This window comes from Homalodisca vitripennis, chromosome 1 (genome assembly GCF_021130785.1).
Source record: "Homalodisca vitripennis isolate AUS2020 chromosome 1, UT_GWSS_2.1, whole genome shotgun sequence".
Classification (NCBI taxonomy): Eukaryota; Metazoa; Arthropoda; class Insecta; order Hemiptera; family Cicadellidae; genus Homalodisca; species Homalodisca vitripennis.
The window spans coordinates 233991292-234008549 of record NC_060207.1 but is presented as its reverse complement, the minus strand read 5'-3'; the positions used below and the strand labels follow the sequence as shown (position 1 = coordinate 234008549).

The following is a 17258-nucleotide window of genomic DNA, read 5'->3' as shown; positions in this document are numbered from 1 at the left end:
TTTTTGGACCCAGATGTGATCCTTGGGGCACGCCAGAAACTGCCCGCGAAGGGTTCAGAGACTGACAAAGCAAAACCTCACTGACAATTGGCGATCAGACAAATAGCTAGCAAACCATTTCAAAAGAGTACCAGTGATTCCACTAGCCTCGAGCTTCCTAATAAGGAGAGGATGACTAACCTTATCGAACGCTTTAGAAAAGTCCAAGTATAAAGCGTCCACCTGCTCAGTCTTTTTGAACGCTTCCACTATGTAATCTTGCAGACGACTAGATTGGTGACGGTCGATCTGCCATAAAAAAAACCATGCTGCTGAGAAACAAATACCCTTAGTCAGAATTCGATCGACCTTCTTCAACACCAGTTTCTCGAAGACCTTGGCCAAAGTCGGCTGTATGGCAAATTGGTCGATAATTACAAACATTATCAATAGCACCCCCCTTGTGAATTGGCACAATGTAACTTTGCTTGAGAGCCTCAGGGAAGACGCCACTCTGTAGTGATTTGCCGAAAAGTTTATGGATTGGACCGGTTAGAACTGGACTGCAATATCTCAATACCCTCGGGGGAATCATGTCCGGTCCACACCTTTATAAAACGTCAAGATTGACAAGAGCCTTCTCGACCTCCTCAAAAGTGACATCACAGTCAGCCATTAAGTCCTCCGAGTCTACCGAGATAGGCAAGATCAAGTTGCTCTGATTGGAGTTTGATCTGGAAAAACGATGACGAAAAGAACTGAGCAAAGTATGAGCTCATTAATGCTGGTTCAGTAGTTGTCAGATCTCCAAACCTCATGATCGAGGGTGCAGCAGGTGAGTTGTTGACATTTCCAATAAAACCCCAGAAAACCTTAGGATTGTTTTTGAGCCTATCTTCAGTAACGGCGATGTAGTTTCTGTAGCATTCATTGGACAGCAGCTTACATTGATTGCGGATGTGGGAAAATTTGTTTGTAATCAGTGGAATAGAGAGTTGTTTTATATTTTTTATGGGAGTGATTTCTTCATCAAGGTTAAGTGCTTTAGTTCTTTTGTAAACCAGCATGGGAAACTTGGAGGTACCAATTTTCTTCATAGAGTGTGGGCCAAGATTGTGTCCCTAACACTCTCGCCAAATGCACTGAAAAGCTCGTCCGTACTCTTTAGATAATCCATCTCACAAAATCCCAACGACTGAAGATCGAGAAATATGCTTGCCATATCACATCTTCTGAAATCGGGTACCAATGACGCAGAGGAGTAATTTAACTGAGGTACGGGTACCCTCACATTCAGGGCCGGATGCTGAGGATCAATATTCACCAGAGGGTAACAATCCTCATGAACAAAAGTATCCGGAATGGAAGAGAAAACCAAGTCCCAGTAGTACCAAGCGGTTTGTTCTTCACACCATTACACTGGTTACCACGAAGCAGTGATGCAAGTTCCTTTAGCAAACGCACGGAGGACGATTCAGTGGCACAAGCAGGAATTGACCAGTTCACACCAGGAAGGTTAAAGTCGCCCACCAGCACAGATTCAGTCATGTTATTTCTTGTAGCCACAATTTCTTCTATGACCTCACAATAGTTCCTATATATATGGATGGGTTGAGTAGGAGGAATATACACTCCAGACAGAACTATAATTAAAACCACAGCCAAGGGGAGAGGGCCACAGCGACACACTCAATGTCCTGTGTATTACATCGAATCAAAGAAGATGGTATCTCCCTATCCACAGCAACCAAGACACCTCCTCCGCTCTGTTTCAAATAGTTATATTAGACCTGTCCTTCCTGTATACAATATAAAATTACTAAATCCTAGTTCTGTGTCTCGAATCTCAGGTAATAGATTGGTTTCAGTGAGTATCACTAACATCATGAACGCAACTGGCAAGTTCGACAATTAAATCGTTTAGCTTAGATCTCAAGCCATTTACATTCTGATTAATATATGTTTAATGCCGACCTCCAGTTGCGGTTTTTAAGTTTTTTTACTGACTTATTGACGATTCTTGGGACACCATCAATGAATTAATTGTGAGGTCCCGCTCACCAGCATCTATCCGCTCCTGAGTGATTTCCTGAGTGAATTTAAGTGGTCTCTTTCCTTCTTGGTTCTATCACAAGAAACAGTGATTTCCGAGAACGAACCATCGAGTAGTGAGAGCTTTTCAGGACTAAAGTTCTTAAGAAACAAACGTGCATCATGATCACTGTTCAATATCATTTTCAGCGGTCGGGGCATTCTTTTCCTTGCCCTTTAAAACCGAAAGAGAACCAAGGACTCAGGAAGGCTTGCTCAATAGTCAAAAATATTTTAGTTGACCACATTTATGTCATGTTCCTTCTTTTTAGCGATGTCGGAGTTTGGGCACTCAGGAAACGTTGTATAGAATAATATTCCGAGCACGGCGGTTACGATCAGTTTATTTCGGCAAAAATATCTTCAGTCATTGTGTCCAGCTTAGCCCCGGGTTTCTGACAAAGTAGTGAAATTCTGCTCCAACTTGGCTATCCTCTCTTCGGAAGCTGCGATGCGGGGCTCAAAATCGGCAATTTTTGTGTAGCTAAGTCCTGTAAACTGTCATTTATATGCTTAATACCATTAGTGACGGTCTTGATCTCATCCTTAGATGCTAAGTTAGAAAGTTTTAGAAATTATCTCAGACATCTGTTTTTTATCTCATTATATCTCTTGTAACACCAGTATCTAATAAGCAGTTGTTTTTTTACATTTTTACCCACTATAGCTTCAATTAAAGGCATATTGTTACACTGTCTAACATTTAGTCTTAAATTAGGTTTTCTATAGTTTAATTTACTCCAATTTTTAATTACCTTACCATAGACTCTCATAAAATAGTGTTTTTCTTTTCTTACTGTATTACTATTTATAAAATTATTATTCTTAAACTTCTGAAACCGGGGAGGGATATTTTTAGGTGTTGTGTGTAATACCACTCCCCTACCAACTAGTTTTTTGGATTCCTAAAACAGTTTTTTTGCTAAGTGGCCAGGCCTATTACAATTGAAACATAACTTTGGGTTTTTGACAGTAGGCCTACTATTTCTAGGTTCAACATGTGGTGGATACATGTTGTTAACATATGTCTTACTTAAATTGTCCCTTAAGTTATCATTAAAGGTTATATTGTTACTAGCTATACACAAATTTTCCAAATCTGTAAAACAAATGGGATTGTTTTCAAAAATTAACTTATTTCTATCTGTAGGCTTAATACCTCTTTTTATACAAGTTACCAAGTCCTGTTCACTTATGTTACACAATAAAACTTGACTGAGCTCTTTGATATCATAGATGTATTCATACAGTGGCTCATCAAACCTTTGTGGCCTATAAACTAAATCTAGTCTCAGTCTTTCAATTAGGCCTACAGGGATAAAAGCACTAATTAATTCCCTGTGTAGATAGTTGACATTTGGCATGACAGACTTACACTGTATTATTTTGGCTAAAAGTGGACCTTTTGCATAACATGGTAACAATGCTAAAATTTCATTTTCTGATAGGCTAGTTTCACATTTTAGTTTTAACAAAGTTTTCAAAAAGTTTATAAGCTCAGGTACTACTAAACCATTTGTTACTGTAAAATTTTGTAAATGATGTTCTACAGGGTTGTTTAACTTATTAAACATATTTAAACCAGACATAGGTTGACTAATACAATCATTGTTTGCATTATAAATAGGCACTACAGGCAAAGTGGGGGTACTGGCAGTAGGCTGTGATATAGTTGGTGGTTGTACAGAAATAGGGCCTATTTGTTCTTTCATTGCCTGTTCCATAGCCTCATCTTGTTCTAACGATTCATTTAAACTGGCTTCTAACACTTTAAGCTGTTCTAGGTTTACTTTAGGTAGCAAGTTTTTAGCCAAGTGTTGTTCAACATTTACTAGCCTACACTTTAAAGCTGATAAAGTTTCACTATGTACAGTACTTGGTTCTAGCTGGTTGTCAAAAAATAAACGGTTTATTAAATGTCTACATTTTTCTTGAAATTTAGTAATTTCTAAAGGTACACTATCACTGTTCAATTCACTGCACCCATGTTCTAATAATATCACTTTTTCACTGAGAAGTTTTACTTCCTGATTGTGGTCTATTTTTAATAGGCTACTAGCAGTAGGTAAAATATTGTTTCTCAAACACTGTCTTAATGACTTTCTGAGTTCATTTACTGTACTGTCATTATTTAATCTAACCCCTCTAGATATCAGTTCGAATACCAACTCATCTTTAGACAAATATTCTATTTTAATGGCAGGCATTGTGGCGTTTTCACTCAGTTTCACCCAGTTGATGGCAGAGTAGGCACTTCAATAGCAGAGTGGCGCAATAAGTTTGATGTGCCTACTTAAACAGCAGAGTCGCGCAATAATTGTGTACCGTTGGACGATAACATATGGGGGTGGTGACTTCTGAGGTCGTAGTAATAAATACTAGAAATGCAAAGTTTACTTATAAGTTCTATTTAATTTACTAAACTTACAAGCACCACTTTTGGATGGTAAAGGAAAAGTTATATAATGCCACGTTGCTGCCAATTAGAATATAATAACCAAAAAAGTATATCTTCTAGGTGGGCCTAAAATATCCAATGTTCTATTGAATTATGCGTACGACGTTTTACTTTACAAAACAATAATATTTCACTTCCCTTCGCAATAGGTAGACTCACAACCCGGATGTCAGCGTCTTGGCACGAGACATTGAAGCTGTAGTCTAAGAACGGTTATTTCTAGAAGAGGAGTAGAAGTTGGGAAGTGGTAGCCATCTATTCAAATAACACGTGAGATACATCAGCTACGTAAACTCGCCTAAAACAAATTCGCGATGGTATTAGCCATTTAATGATACAAATTACTATTTATAACAACGTGCTCGTCGCCATAAGGACGACGCCACAACCTTTATCTATCTCAATCAAGCAAATAAAAGATCTTCAAGGGTAAGTTACTTTACTATTTACATCTTTACTTTACGTTATATTCATTTTTATATGTTTGGCATCAAAGGGCTAATTTAAAGATACGAAAAGATAAATTTTACTTACGGACAAAGCGCGCGAGGTCTGATCGGTTACGTAGTTGGGCTGCTACAAAGGGTTAGAAGAAAATATTCATACGCGTGCCAATTAGGTAGTTACTCCGCTCAATAATTTAGTTCCGGAACATTGGATGTAAAATAATATTATATTATACTGGCTGACTAGGTTGCGAAATTTACATTGTATGAAATTTAATTAACTAATTTATGGTACAGACACTGTGCTAATTATGTAACATCACTTTGCAGCTAGCAACAAGACATTGTGCTAATTCTGTACCACCACTTTGCAGCATCAACAAGACATTGTGCTAATTATGTACCACCACTTTGCAGCATCAACAAGACATTGTGCTAATCATGTACTACCACTTTGCAGACTAGCAGCGAGGCACTCTGCGGGGGACTAAACGATGCCTTCGCAGGTCTGGTTATGGTGCAAAACATTCAGATTACCGAAAATGGTGAAGAGGGAATCCGTAAAGTGATGGAAATTCTTGACGGAAGCATGAAAAGAATATTCGACTCTTTGAAAAAAAATAAAAATCAAAACACACCACAAATTGAAACCGTCACAAAACAGCTTCACTCCAAATGGGACCAGTTGAGAAAGTAAGTAACATTCATTAACTGGGTGTGTAGGTGCTCAGCGTTTTGTATATCAATAAATCAAATTATTTAGAATAAAGAAATCAACCCGAAAACAAATTAATCAAAATCAAATTTCATGAAAGTTTCGCTAAGCAAACGAGAATCTGAAACAAGACCTTCAGTGTTTGTGGATGATCTCCCTCTTGATGAAACGGAATCAACAAAATTCCTAGGAATGTTCCTAGATCAAGGACTAACCTGGGACGTTCACGTGGATAATGTCTGTGCCAAGGTTGTGTCTGGCATCTTTGCCCTTCGCAATTTGGCAAAGCACTGCCCAATTACGGTACTGAAAATGGCGTATTATGGTTTAATTTATCCCCACTTGGGATATAGAATCACACTGGGGGCAGTTGTGCACACCACAAGCTAGAGCGAGTCTTCAGGCTCCAAAAAGAAGCCGTAAGAGTAATTCTGAATTTAAACAATAGAGAATCGTGTAGAAACGCGTTTAGGGAGCTGGGCTTTCTGACTCTGCCTTGTCTCTACATTCTCGAGTTGATCCTCTACATTCTCGAGGTGATCCTCTACATTCTCGAGGTGATCCTCTACTCCGTGTCGAGGTGTGCTTTGGTTTGGAGAGGAGATGTTCACCAACACGAGACGAGAGGCAGGGACAACTTTCGAGTCCAACAGCACAGGACAAATGCGTTCAGAAACTTACCATCCCAAGTTGGTGTCAGATTGATCAATAGTCTCCCTGAACACATCAAACAACAAAATGGAAAACAATTCAAAACTCAGTTGAAAACCCTTCTGATTTCGAAAGCATTTTACTCAGTTGGCGAGTTTATGATGGATCGCTGGGATGATTGAAACCAAAAATTCTCAAAGACCAGCAAAACAAATAAATTTGCCGGCTCGGTAAATTGTGTGAAAGAGGCGTGAGTGATATAATGTATGTCTGAATGGTCTATTGTCAGAATGAATGATTAGGTGAACGATTGTGATACAATGTGTGCATTTTCTGTTCACAATAAAGTTTATTATTATTATAAATATTACAAATACATCTTTATAGTTATATTTATGAAGTATTAATTCATTATTTTTACAAATTGTTTTATCTGTAAATTACATTAATTTATAAAAGTAGTTTTTAAACATGTTGCAAAGAGAGAAATGTGTACTACAGCTTTAAGGCTTGATGTTTAAGAAAGGTTTGACAAATTTTTGTTACCTGTAATTCTTAAGTAACCCTACACAGTAAAAGGTTAGTTATCAACAAATCAAAATGTATCAGCCAGTAGGTCATACATATTGTTTTTATTCTCTTAAAACAAGAAGCTTAGAAATTATACATAGACCTAAAAGGACCTTTGCGCTATTTTCAGAGTGACAGGATATTCTGGATGGGTAAGGTTGGGATTAGGGGCTGTGTCATGGCAAGATCCATGAGGAAGAAATTAGGGCACTAATCTCAGTCATTAAAGAAAGAATGGGAAGCTAGCTTTGAACCAGCCTCTGCAGTCAAAGAAGGCAGGGGGCAGCACTCTTCTGCCCTTATGTTTAGGTTAGCAACAACCCTTAACACTTGGGAGCCCACCAACTCTTAACAGTCATCTACTGCAGTAGACTAGACCTATCGAATTACCCTTGCATCCCAGAATCTCGACATTTGCGGTTAGTGATGTGCCCCACCTGAACACCCATTAGGTCGCCCAGATTTAAGTGGCACATCGTTTTTACTCTTTCCAGTGAAGTTTCAACTGGAAGGTATAAACCAGCCAGAAGTGAATCCTCCTGGGCTTGACATACATACTTAAGTTTGGTAATGAATGTTTACAGGAAATTCCAGGAAGTAATAAAAGAAAAGGAGGGTGCTCTGGGGATCGATGCGCTGTCCGCCAACCTGCATGTCCTGTTACGCACGCTGCTGCGGCTGACGTGTCTAGACCGCACAGGACTAGAGCGGGGCTCAGAGGCGGCGGAGCTGGTCACGCAGCAGGTCCGCGCATCGCTTACCGACTTCACCGCCTTCCTCAAGGTCAAGGCTATCCGCAACTTCAGCCTCGGATCATATCCTTCTTATGCAATTCTTGTCTTATAAGTTGGATGCAATACCAATGAGTGTCTAGTAAAGAACCCATTCTACATTTTATGAAATCATTGAATACAAATTTAACAGAATTTAATTTCTTGTAAATCATAAATTAATTTTAACACATGTTAAAATTATAGGCTATGTAAGTTTACAATCAAGAAAATCGACAACGTTGAGACTTATAGTCAAAGTTAATAATTGCTATTTATTGTAACCTGTGTTTGAACTCTCCTTTATCTCTATCTCTGAGAAAGTCATTTTTGGCAAAATATCAATGATATAGCTTAATATTGTTTAACTGTGAATATTTAACTAAACTATTAAAGAGTAAATATATTTAACTGTAATTCATTTAGGTAGGAGTTCATTTAGGTAATTCAATTTTAAGAGGTGGTTGTGGTTGGCATCGATTTTTTATATTAAAATATAAATGGCAACACTTTTATTTTTCTAACAGTGTATGGAAATATGTAGTGAATTATAGACTTTGTACGTGCAGTACACAACAATGCGGAAAGCTGTCTGTTTACTAACTTTTTGAGTGTTATAGGGCAGATGTTATTAAGACAACTAATTAGGTCCTTACTTACGCCAAATACAGAAGAAACCAGTGAGGTCTTGTTAAATTAGTGTTTGGGTTCAAAATCAGCTGTTTAGAACCCTATCGAGTTTTATGTTTATTAGGAATTAAAATTTAGTATCTATGTCAAGTCGAACATCTTAGCTGATCAACTTGGCTCTGATGAAATTTATTTAATGTTTTATTCTTACGGTTGATGTTTTTTTTTCCTTAATGTAAAGTTTTAAGCTGATCTCACCTCATTGTAATTTTTAGGAATAAAAAAAAAATTAGAAATAAACTTTAATCTTATTTATTTTGTTGTTGCTGTTAAATAATCCATAAACTGTCTCTTGTTGTAGAGAAAATAATAGGATATTAATAAATGTATTAAATTAATGGGATTTTATTTTTGAGAACACTATAAATGATGGTGTCTTTCTACATGTTTTTCATAGTTAGGAGAGGCTGATTTATGTCTGTGAAATATAGATGGACAAGCACTATATAATTTATATTTCTAAAAATAACAATGCAAATTTTTTTAATAAATTACTTTTACTGTACATCTTAGGCTAAAGGCTTTTAATGTGCAAACTAACCTGCATTTGATTTTAGGAAACTTTTAAAAATAAAATATCTATCAATTAAAAATGTTTAAATGCAAAAAGATTATTTAACTATGTATTACACATTTATAAAAATATGCAAGTAACATGTTATCCATGACCGTATGATTGATTTTCCTTAATCGTAGTTACGAGAACATCATTAACCATCAACAAGTACCTGGAGGAGTTTCCAGGGTTAGTACACTTCCTGTACATCGATCGCACGAATCACCGAGTCACTGCACCCAGTCTGGACTTCTCCTCAGAGGAGACTGTGACTCTCACTAAAAAGAAAGTAAGTAAATTCTCTTTACATATTACAAAGTACCGTCAGTTTGTTATATAAAAGTTGATGAAAACAATTTAAATTAAGAAAATATTTCAATTTAAATACCAAGTCTTAACCCTTCCCATGCCATACACCGATATATTAGAATGGTACACTTTAACCAAAACGCCAAATACAGATATATCCGATGTTATAGGTTATGTCTCTTGGAAAGTTTTTTAGTTCACAAAAGGCTTTCAAAATGCCAAGTGCACGCTCCTTGCTTATCAGGTTTGCCAAGTAAGTATTTATAAACTACCTTCTCTCTGCGGCAGCGGGAAGGGAGTGCCCTTTGTCTAACTCCGACCACCTGTTCGTCAGTTCTGCGTCTCCTACAGAGCCATAACCAAACATATCCGTGGCGTGTATTACTGCTTTCTCGGTTGTCATGGGCACGTGCTCGAGTGTGCGTCTTACGTATCTCATTAGTATTCTTCATCGTGTGGTAGTGTTGTGAGTAGTTTTAAATATTTATTCTTGTTTTATAGTCAATATTAATTTTTTCAGTTTTATTATATTTTACTATGAAATTAAAATTTTATTTAAAATAAACAATTTTGTAAATAGTTCTTTTTTATTTTTATCAATAAATACGCTAATTTTAAGTAAAATGCCCTGTTTCATACTTTTTTACCTTTTATAATTTAATTATAATAAAAATTAGCTTTTAACTTAAAGAAACCACACTTTTATACTTGTCTTGGCGTTATAGGAAAGTTAATGGATTTATTAGTACGTGTGAAGGGTTGAAAATGTTAAGAAGGTGGATAATACTACTAGTGCACATATCAGTGCATTCTCAATGCAAGTGGCAACATAGTGATCTGTCATACTCTAGTACTCTGATAGCAGTAAATATAACATCCTATCATACAATAAAGGTAGTGTGAGGAAAATGTTCACTACTGGACAGGTCAGAGTTGCTGGGTGTCTTGTACTTATAACTTATGTGCTGCAGATCCGGACTATTTATAATGGATGTGCTGCAGACCCGGAGTATTTATAACTGATGTGCTGCAGATCTGGAGTATTTATAACTGATGTGCTGCAGATCTGGAGTATTTATAACTGATGTGCTGCAGATCTGGAGTATTTATAACTGATGTGCTGCAGATCTGGAGTATTTATAACGGATGTGCTGTAGATTCGGAATATTTATACCTGATGTGCTGCAGATCTGGAGTATTTATAACTGATGTGCTGCAGATCTGGAGTATTTATAACTGATGTGCTGCAGATCTGGAGTATTTATAACTGATGTGCTGCAGATCTGGAGTATTTATAACGGATGTGCTGCAGATCTGGAGTATTTATAACTGATGTGCTGCAGAACCGGAGTATTTATAACTGATGTGCTGCAGACCCGGAGTATTTATACCTGATGTGCTGCAGATCTGGAGTATTTATAACGGATGTGCTGCTGACCCGGAGTATTTATAACTGATGTGCTGCAGATCTGGAGTATTTATAACTGATGTGCTGCTGACCTGGAGTATTTATAACTGATGTGCTGCAGACCCGGAGTATTTATAACTTATGTGCTGCAGATCCGGAGTATTTATAACTTATGTGCTGCAGATCCGGAGTATTTATACCCGATGTGCTGCAGATCCGGAGTATTTATAACTGATGTGCTGCAGATTTGGAGTATGGTGGAGTTCAGTCGCACTCATCTTCAGGATGGACATTTGGCTGTCATGTGGAAAGATACTACTTTCAACTACGCCTACTATCTTTGGTTTGAGGATAACACGGTGAGCATAAATTATAGTATTATTTTGTCTTCTTTGTGTTCAAGGGCCTAATTTTCTTGCCTGTTATTTCATTCTACTGTAGAGTTTTGTTCCATATTCTATTTGAACCATGCACCTTCTTTGCTTCCCTCATATACGTTGTTTCAAGTTCATTCACACAATCCTTTCCAGATACTGACTAATGAAAATAAACAAATTTTTTTAGGCCGAGTTTAAAATTAGGATCCCTTCCTGCACCACGTAAAATGCTGCGTGCGGGAATACTTAATGATTTCACACATTCATCCTTTCCAGACACTGACTGAAACGAAAATAAAAAAAATACGCTTGTATACACAAAAATACATATCTTTGAATTTAATGTAGAAGTACAGAAAAGTTATCAGGTGTGCATAAACAATAGATTTGAAAGATGAAGGAGTCATTCAAAAAACTTATTCCTAACCTTGCATTCACCATTTTGACTCTCAATCTTATCAAGAATTTTGCAACAACCACAGTACTTCAATTCTGTAGTATTATTATGATTATCAATAACAGCTGCTTGGGAACTCATCTTATCCCTTCTCATATATTTCTTCACAAGACCTTGACATCTCTCTTTCATTCTCCTTCTTTTCAAAATAATTAAAAAAGCTAAGGACAAGCATTGAAAGGTACATACATGGTTCTTACATAAAGGAACTGTGTTACTGTAGATCATAAAAATTTAACAGTAGTTTAATATAACTGTACAATGTTTTATTGTATGAGAGAGAGACCAGCCTGTTGTGTTGTTTTACTCAATAGTTTATATGATGTAGTGTAAAATTCCAATATTAAATTTAACTGGTTTTTATACAGGGCTCTCCAATAAAACCCAAGGTCTGCCCTTCCACCGCTGTCAAGACACTACCAATGCCTGGGATTATTTGTGGGGATTTCTACAGGTAAAAACTAGGCTATGTCTATTTCTACAATTAAGTAGTTGATCCTTGCACTGGCTTTGTTAAAATTGTACTCTTTTTAGCGTAAGATGTAAAGTTTTACAACTTTAGATTTATTGGTAGGTGAAGGAATGCCAAAGATTCATTAAAAAAAAGAAACAAAATAAACAAGAGTGATCTCAACATTCTCAATTTTATTTTGCCAAGTACAGTACTAAGGTATACAGGAAGAATTAGAAACTAGCGCAAAATATTCAAGCCGTGCTGAGCATTGAAAGAAAATTTCAACATCTGATCTAAATAAAAGCAATTTTTTCCACTCAACTTGATCACGACTTGGAACTCAAACTCATCTTCTCCCAAGATAAATGCGGAAGTTGTAGCTTATCAACTTCCTGGTCAAGTCGAGAGTAAAAAATCCTAGATTAAAGATAAGCACTGCGCTAACCTGTTTGCTCAATCCTGATCCTCAGCTGTTTGATAGCTTTACTTTAACTGAACAAATTAAATGCCATCAATAAAACCTGGGAATTAATTCACCGACTCTTCTTAACCCTCTTAGGGCTAGCGAGCTATTCATAGCCGCAAAATATGTTGTCCAAGAAAACGATACATCTTAGAATTTACAACTACTGAAAAAATAATTCATTAAAATGAAACTTAAAACTCTCATACAACAACACTAATTTTTAATCTTAAAAAGGATATTTTTGAAAGGTAAAAATAAACTGATAACCTATATATATATATATATATATATATATATATATATATATATATTGTTTTATTATATAAGTCCTGTATTATATTACTGTAAAAGAATAGTTCATTTCTCAAATGAAAAAATTATTTTCAAAAATTAATTACTCCCTTTAACTTTCATGCAAGTGTGTATTGTTGTAGCAAGTACAAAATACACTAAGTATTGAAATGGAGTCAGGTAATTTAAACAAAACAAAATTGTTTAGTTAGTGATTCATGGTCTTCTTTCATGGAACTTAGCCACTGCTTGAGTGGATTGCTAATTAATCGATCAGTAAGGGCATTCTTCAATCTTCCTCCGGAGAGACATCTTATTTTCTCTGGCAGTAGGTTATGCAGCTTCATGCCAATGTAAGAGGGTTTTCTTCTCATATTGGGAGAAGTGGTGAGCTGGGAGATGGTATCTTGTGCTATGTCAGGTGTTGTAGTCATGAAGATCTCTACCTTGTGTCAAAGATTGTCCAACAGCATACATTAGAACTTCTTTTATGTAGAGGTTTACTACAGTCATGATCTTTAGACTTACAAATGCTTTTCTCAACTTTCCAAAGTCAAAGTCTTTATTGCAACAAAAAACAAGTTGGTAACTCATACAGTTGACGTCAAGTTACCACAAGGCATTACACAACAAATAATAGTTAATACTACTTATGTCTTTACAGATACATCTTCACTTAGAGTTAAAATAGAGTTCAAGTAATGAAATCAATTCTTCACATAAAATTAAAACTAACAATTAACAAATGGGAGCATAGATAAAGCGGAGTACAACAATTGAAGTTAGTCAATATTTGATGGACAAAACTAATTAAGACTTAAAATTCCATTTAAGGTAATGCACAAATGATAATAAAAAGTAAAAACATACATTTAAATGATCCTTTATATACACAGAATTCAAAATAGTTAATTAATATGTCAAATAAGGCAAGGTCATCAATTAATAAAAGTAAAAATTCCATTATATACAAAACATTCAAAATTGTTAAAACAGTAATATCACAGATAAGGCAAGGTCATCAATTAAAGCTAATGTCAATGGTTGAAAGATCTAAAAACTCATTTACACTGTAAAAAGGATTCCTCAGTAGCCAGCTGTACAATTTTGTTTTAAAACATTTAAAATCAATATCACAAGCATTTCTAGGAAGTTTGTTGAACATATTTAAGCCTACGTAAGAATAAGAGTTTTGTGTCTTGCTAAGCCTAACATGAGGTACATCAAGTAAATCTCTGTATCTGGTGTTGTAGTTGTGAATGTCACTCCTAAACAAGGAAGAATCAATCCTCAACTTAACTCTAACTAGACAATGAAATATGTACAAATTAAAAACTGTGGGTATTTGTTCACTTATAAACAATGGTCTATAGTGAGCTCTATAATTAGAGTAAGTAATTATTCTGATTGCTTTTTTTTGGAGTAACAGAATGTTTTTTGTACTGGTACTACAACCCCAGAGCAGTATACCATAAGAGATTATACAATGAAAAAAGGAAAAATAGGACATTCTTAAATATATTTTTGGGATATACTTTTTCAAATTACGCAAAAGATATATTACTCTAGAAAGCCTGCTACACACACCCTGAATGTGAGGACCCCATGAGAGTTTTGAATCAATGTTGATTCCTAATAGCTTGACATTATCGCTAAAGCCTATATCTTGTGAACCAAGTTCTAGAGAGCTAAGAGTGAAAAGAACAGATTGCGTTTTATTACCATTTAACAAAAGGCCATTACTATCAAACCAGTTTTCACATTCATTAAGACTGTTGTCAATTTGGTTAAAAAGAGTACTTACATTAGAATTACTACAAAACAATGTTGTATCGTCAGCATACATAATTGACTTACATATAGAAATGTTTTTTTGGGAGGTCGTTTATCATGACTAGAAAGAGAAAAGGGCCAAGGACCGAGCCCTGTGGTACTCCACTCTCTACCCCTGCCACCTCAGAAAGTTTGTTTCCAAAGCTAACATTCCCTGAAGCCTAGCCCTGATAAGGGTCTTATAGCCCTCTCTTGCAACACCAATACTCTCTGGAGATTACTTGCTGAGGTTCCTCTCCACACCACTAGTCCATATCTAGGGTGTGTTTCAAACAGAGAGTGATAAACTACTTCTGCAGTAGTTGTATTGCTGATTGATTTTATACGCTTTATCACATGAAGCGAAGAGTTAAGTTTAGGAAGGAGATTGTCAATATGTTTTGACCAGGAGAGGCTCTCATCAACAATGACTCCAAGAAACTTTACTTGGGGTTTCTGTTCACTTCAGGAATTGCTGGGACTTCTTCGCATCGTCTCCCAAAAGCTAGTTGGTTTGTCTTCTCTGGGATAACTACAAGGTCATTTTAGTGGCAATATCGATAGGCCATGTTTAAGACTGCACCCGAGTGCGTATTTGGCTGGTAGCAAATTTCTGGGAAGTGTAGCATACCAAACTCTCATAAGTCAAATAGATCTACCCATTGTTGCCGTATACCATCACTATGATCGCAGCCAATTTTCAATGTCATATTGTTTCAGGTCTTTCACGTAAATCTTACTTTCACATTCTGAAGAAGACATTGATGTGAAAATGATGGATGATGTAAAACACATTGTTAATTTAAAAAAATAAAAGCTCACTTTCAGAAAGAAAAACCAAATTAAGAGTAAATTTCTTCTGGTTGAAAATCCCAAGATTAAGTACTCCAATAGTTCAGTGAGGTGTAAGTGTACTTTGCAGGGAAATAATTAGTATGTTTAGATTAGGGATTCCAATGAATGTTTAGAAGATTAAAATCATTAAACCAAAGAACCAACAAATAAACTCCCTCTATTGCTTTACAAAATCTTCGATAGATAGTTACCTGAGATGACAATTGTATTTGTTTTTCCTCCAGAGACTGAATTTAATTTTGCTATTCATTCCTTTACTTAAGAATTGTGTTTATTGTAAGTTCCACAATACTTTTTAGTGTCACATCTAATTAATTATGCAAGTATTTATTGCTGATTACGTTTTCTTTCGTAGGAAGTTGGTTGAAGCTTGTTTCCCGAAGTTAGCGGCCTCCAAGGTCCGATGTTATGAGCTCTACTGCATCCACTTGGGGTTGGCAACATCGTCCTGCGTGCTGGAACATTCCCGCCGTCTGGCCGCTACCATCTTCGAGGTCACCGGCCAGCCGAACCCTCTAGACATCCTCTGAACATTCCACTCCACTCTCGTGTCCGCCAGTTTTGTTACAAATCGTTACTAGAGGCCAAGCCAATTCGTGCACGTAAGGTGTTTTACATTATGAAGAAACTTTGATTGGGAGTGTTTTGTACCATACGATTCCATTTTATATTTATTTTTTATAGGAAAGAATATTGTAGTATTTAAGTACTAGATACAACAGTCTAATTTAAATTGACTAGCTTATGTATTTAAATCTTAACTGAGAAAAAATCGTTTATGAAAACCGTCTAGAAGAAATGCTTACGTACAGACCTCTTGTTAAAACGTTATAAATAGAAAATAAATAAAGTAGCTGTTAAAAAGTCACAAAATTTGTATAGTTTTTCTTAAAGCCAAAGAAAAGTACTTAACACAAAAATAAAGCTACCTGAACAAGTTGGCGTGTAAAATACTCATATTATTGTAATGTATTTATTACTTATTAATATAGTTGTAAATTGACTGAGATTTAAACAATACTTTTAATTGATTAAGAATCATTAGAAAATAAAACTATTAAATTTCACTTAGCAAAGATATTTTTGGGCGTTAATAATTTTTTAATTTATATTACACATTTTTAAGTATCAATCTGGGCATTAAAACATTACATTATAGGTTTCGTTTAACAGATAATTTTTTATAGAATTTACAGCATCTGGCCATACTGTTAAGAAACAGCACATATTGGTTATTAGTTTTAAAATATTGTTCATCTTTGTAATTTTCCCACATTAACCCTCCGACTTGTAGTATTTTCCTTAAATCGTTTTTTTTCCCAGTTTTCTAAGCAATTTTTAAAAAATCTGTAAAAAATTGTTTTTGGTATCATTTTGTTCACAGTGGACAGTAAAATACAATGCTAATAATTAAATAGGGTAAATATTTTAATTTGATCTTTTTACAGCAAGTTGGGAAATGTTTTTTGTTGTTTGCATGTAAAAAAGGGGGGGGGTTGTGCCTTAAAATATAGTTCAGTATATAAATTTCAAATTCCAAAATAGCCTAAAGATCAAACATTTAGTTTAGTTTTAGAAAATGTTTAGTTTTATAAGAGTCTTTAGGTAAATAAATTAGTTTTAGCGCAAAAACTGAAAGTAGTATAAGAAGTAGTTATGATCAAAAACAAATAAATTTTTAAAAGTAGTTATAAATTGAGTCGCCCAGTTGCAAAACTCGTTATGTCCATTTTTTTTCGAAATTGAGATAAGACCACCATTTTGTAGAGTTTTTTCTCCTGCATCCAAAAACAAATATGTCATGTTTCAAAAGTCGTTATAACACCTGTTAAAAATGTATTAGAAAATCAGTAAATGCTGCAAAACACGTTATGTCCATTTTCATAATGCAGCAAAACTCGTT

General features: G+C 35.5%; 1 protein-coding gene across 1 annotated transcript in view; it reads left to right on the top strand.

Annotated features, from left to right (window-relative positions):
• The window catches only part of LOC124353150 (Hermansky-Pudlak syndrome 1 protein homolog), a 39463-nt gene extending 22416 nt beyond the window's left edge, over nucleotides 1-17047 (top strand). The window contains exons 7-12 of the mRNA XM_046803014.1: nucleotides 5435-5667; nucleotides 7495-7725; nucleotides 9071-9215; nucleotides 10889-11002; nucleotides 11846-11931; nucleotides 15711-17047. Coding sequence (XP_046658970.1) covers nucleotides 5435-5667; nucleotides 7495-7725; nucleotides 9071-9215; nucleotides 10889-11002; nucleotides 11846-11931; nucleotides 15711-15885 — 984 coding nt within the window. The 3' untranslated portion in view covers nucleotides 15886-17047. The remainder of the gene's footprint in view (nucleotides 1-5434; nucleotides 5668-7494; nucleotides 7726-9070; nucleotides 9216-10888; nucleotides 11003-11845; nucleotides 11932-15710) is intronic.
• The last annotated feature ends 211 nt before the right edge of the window (nucleotides 17048-17258 follow it).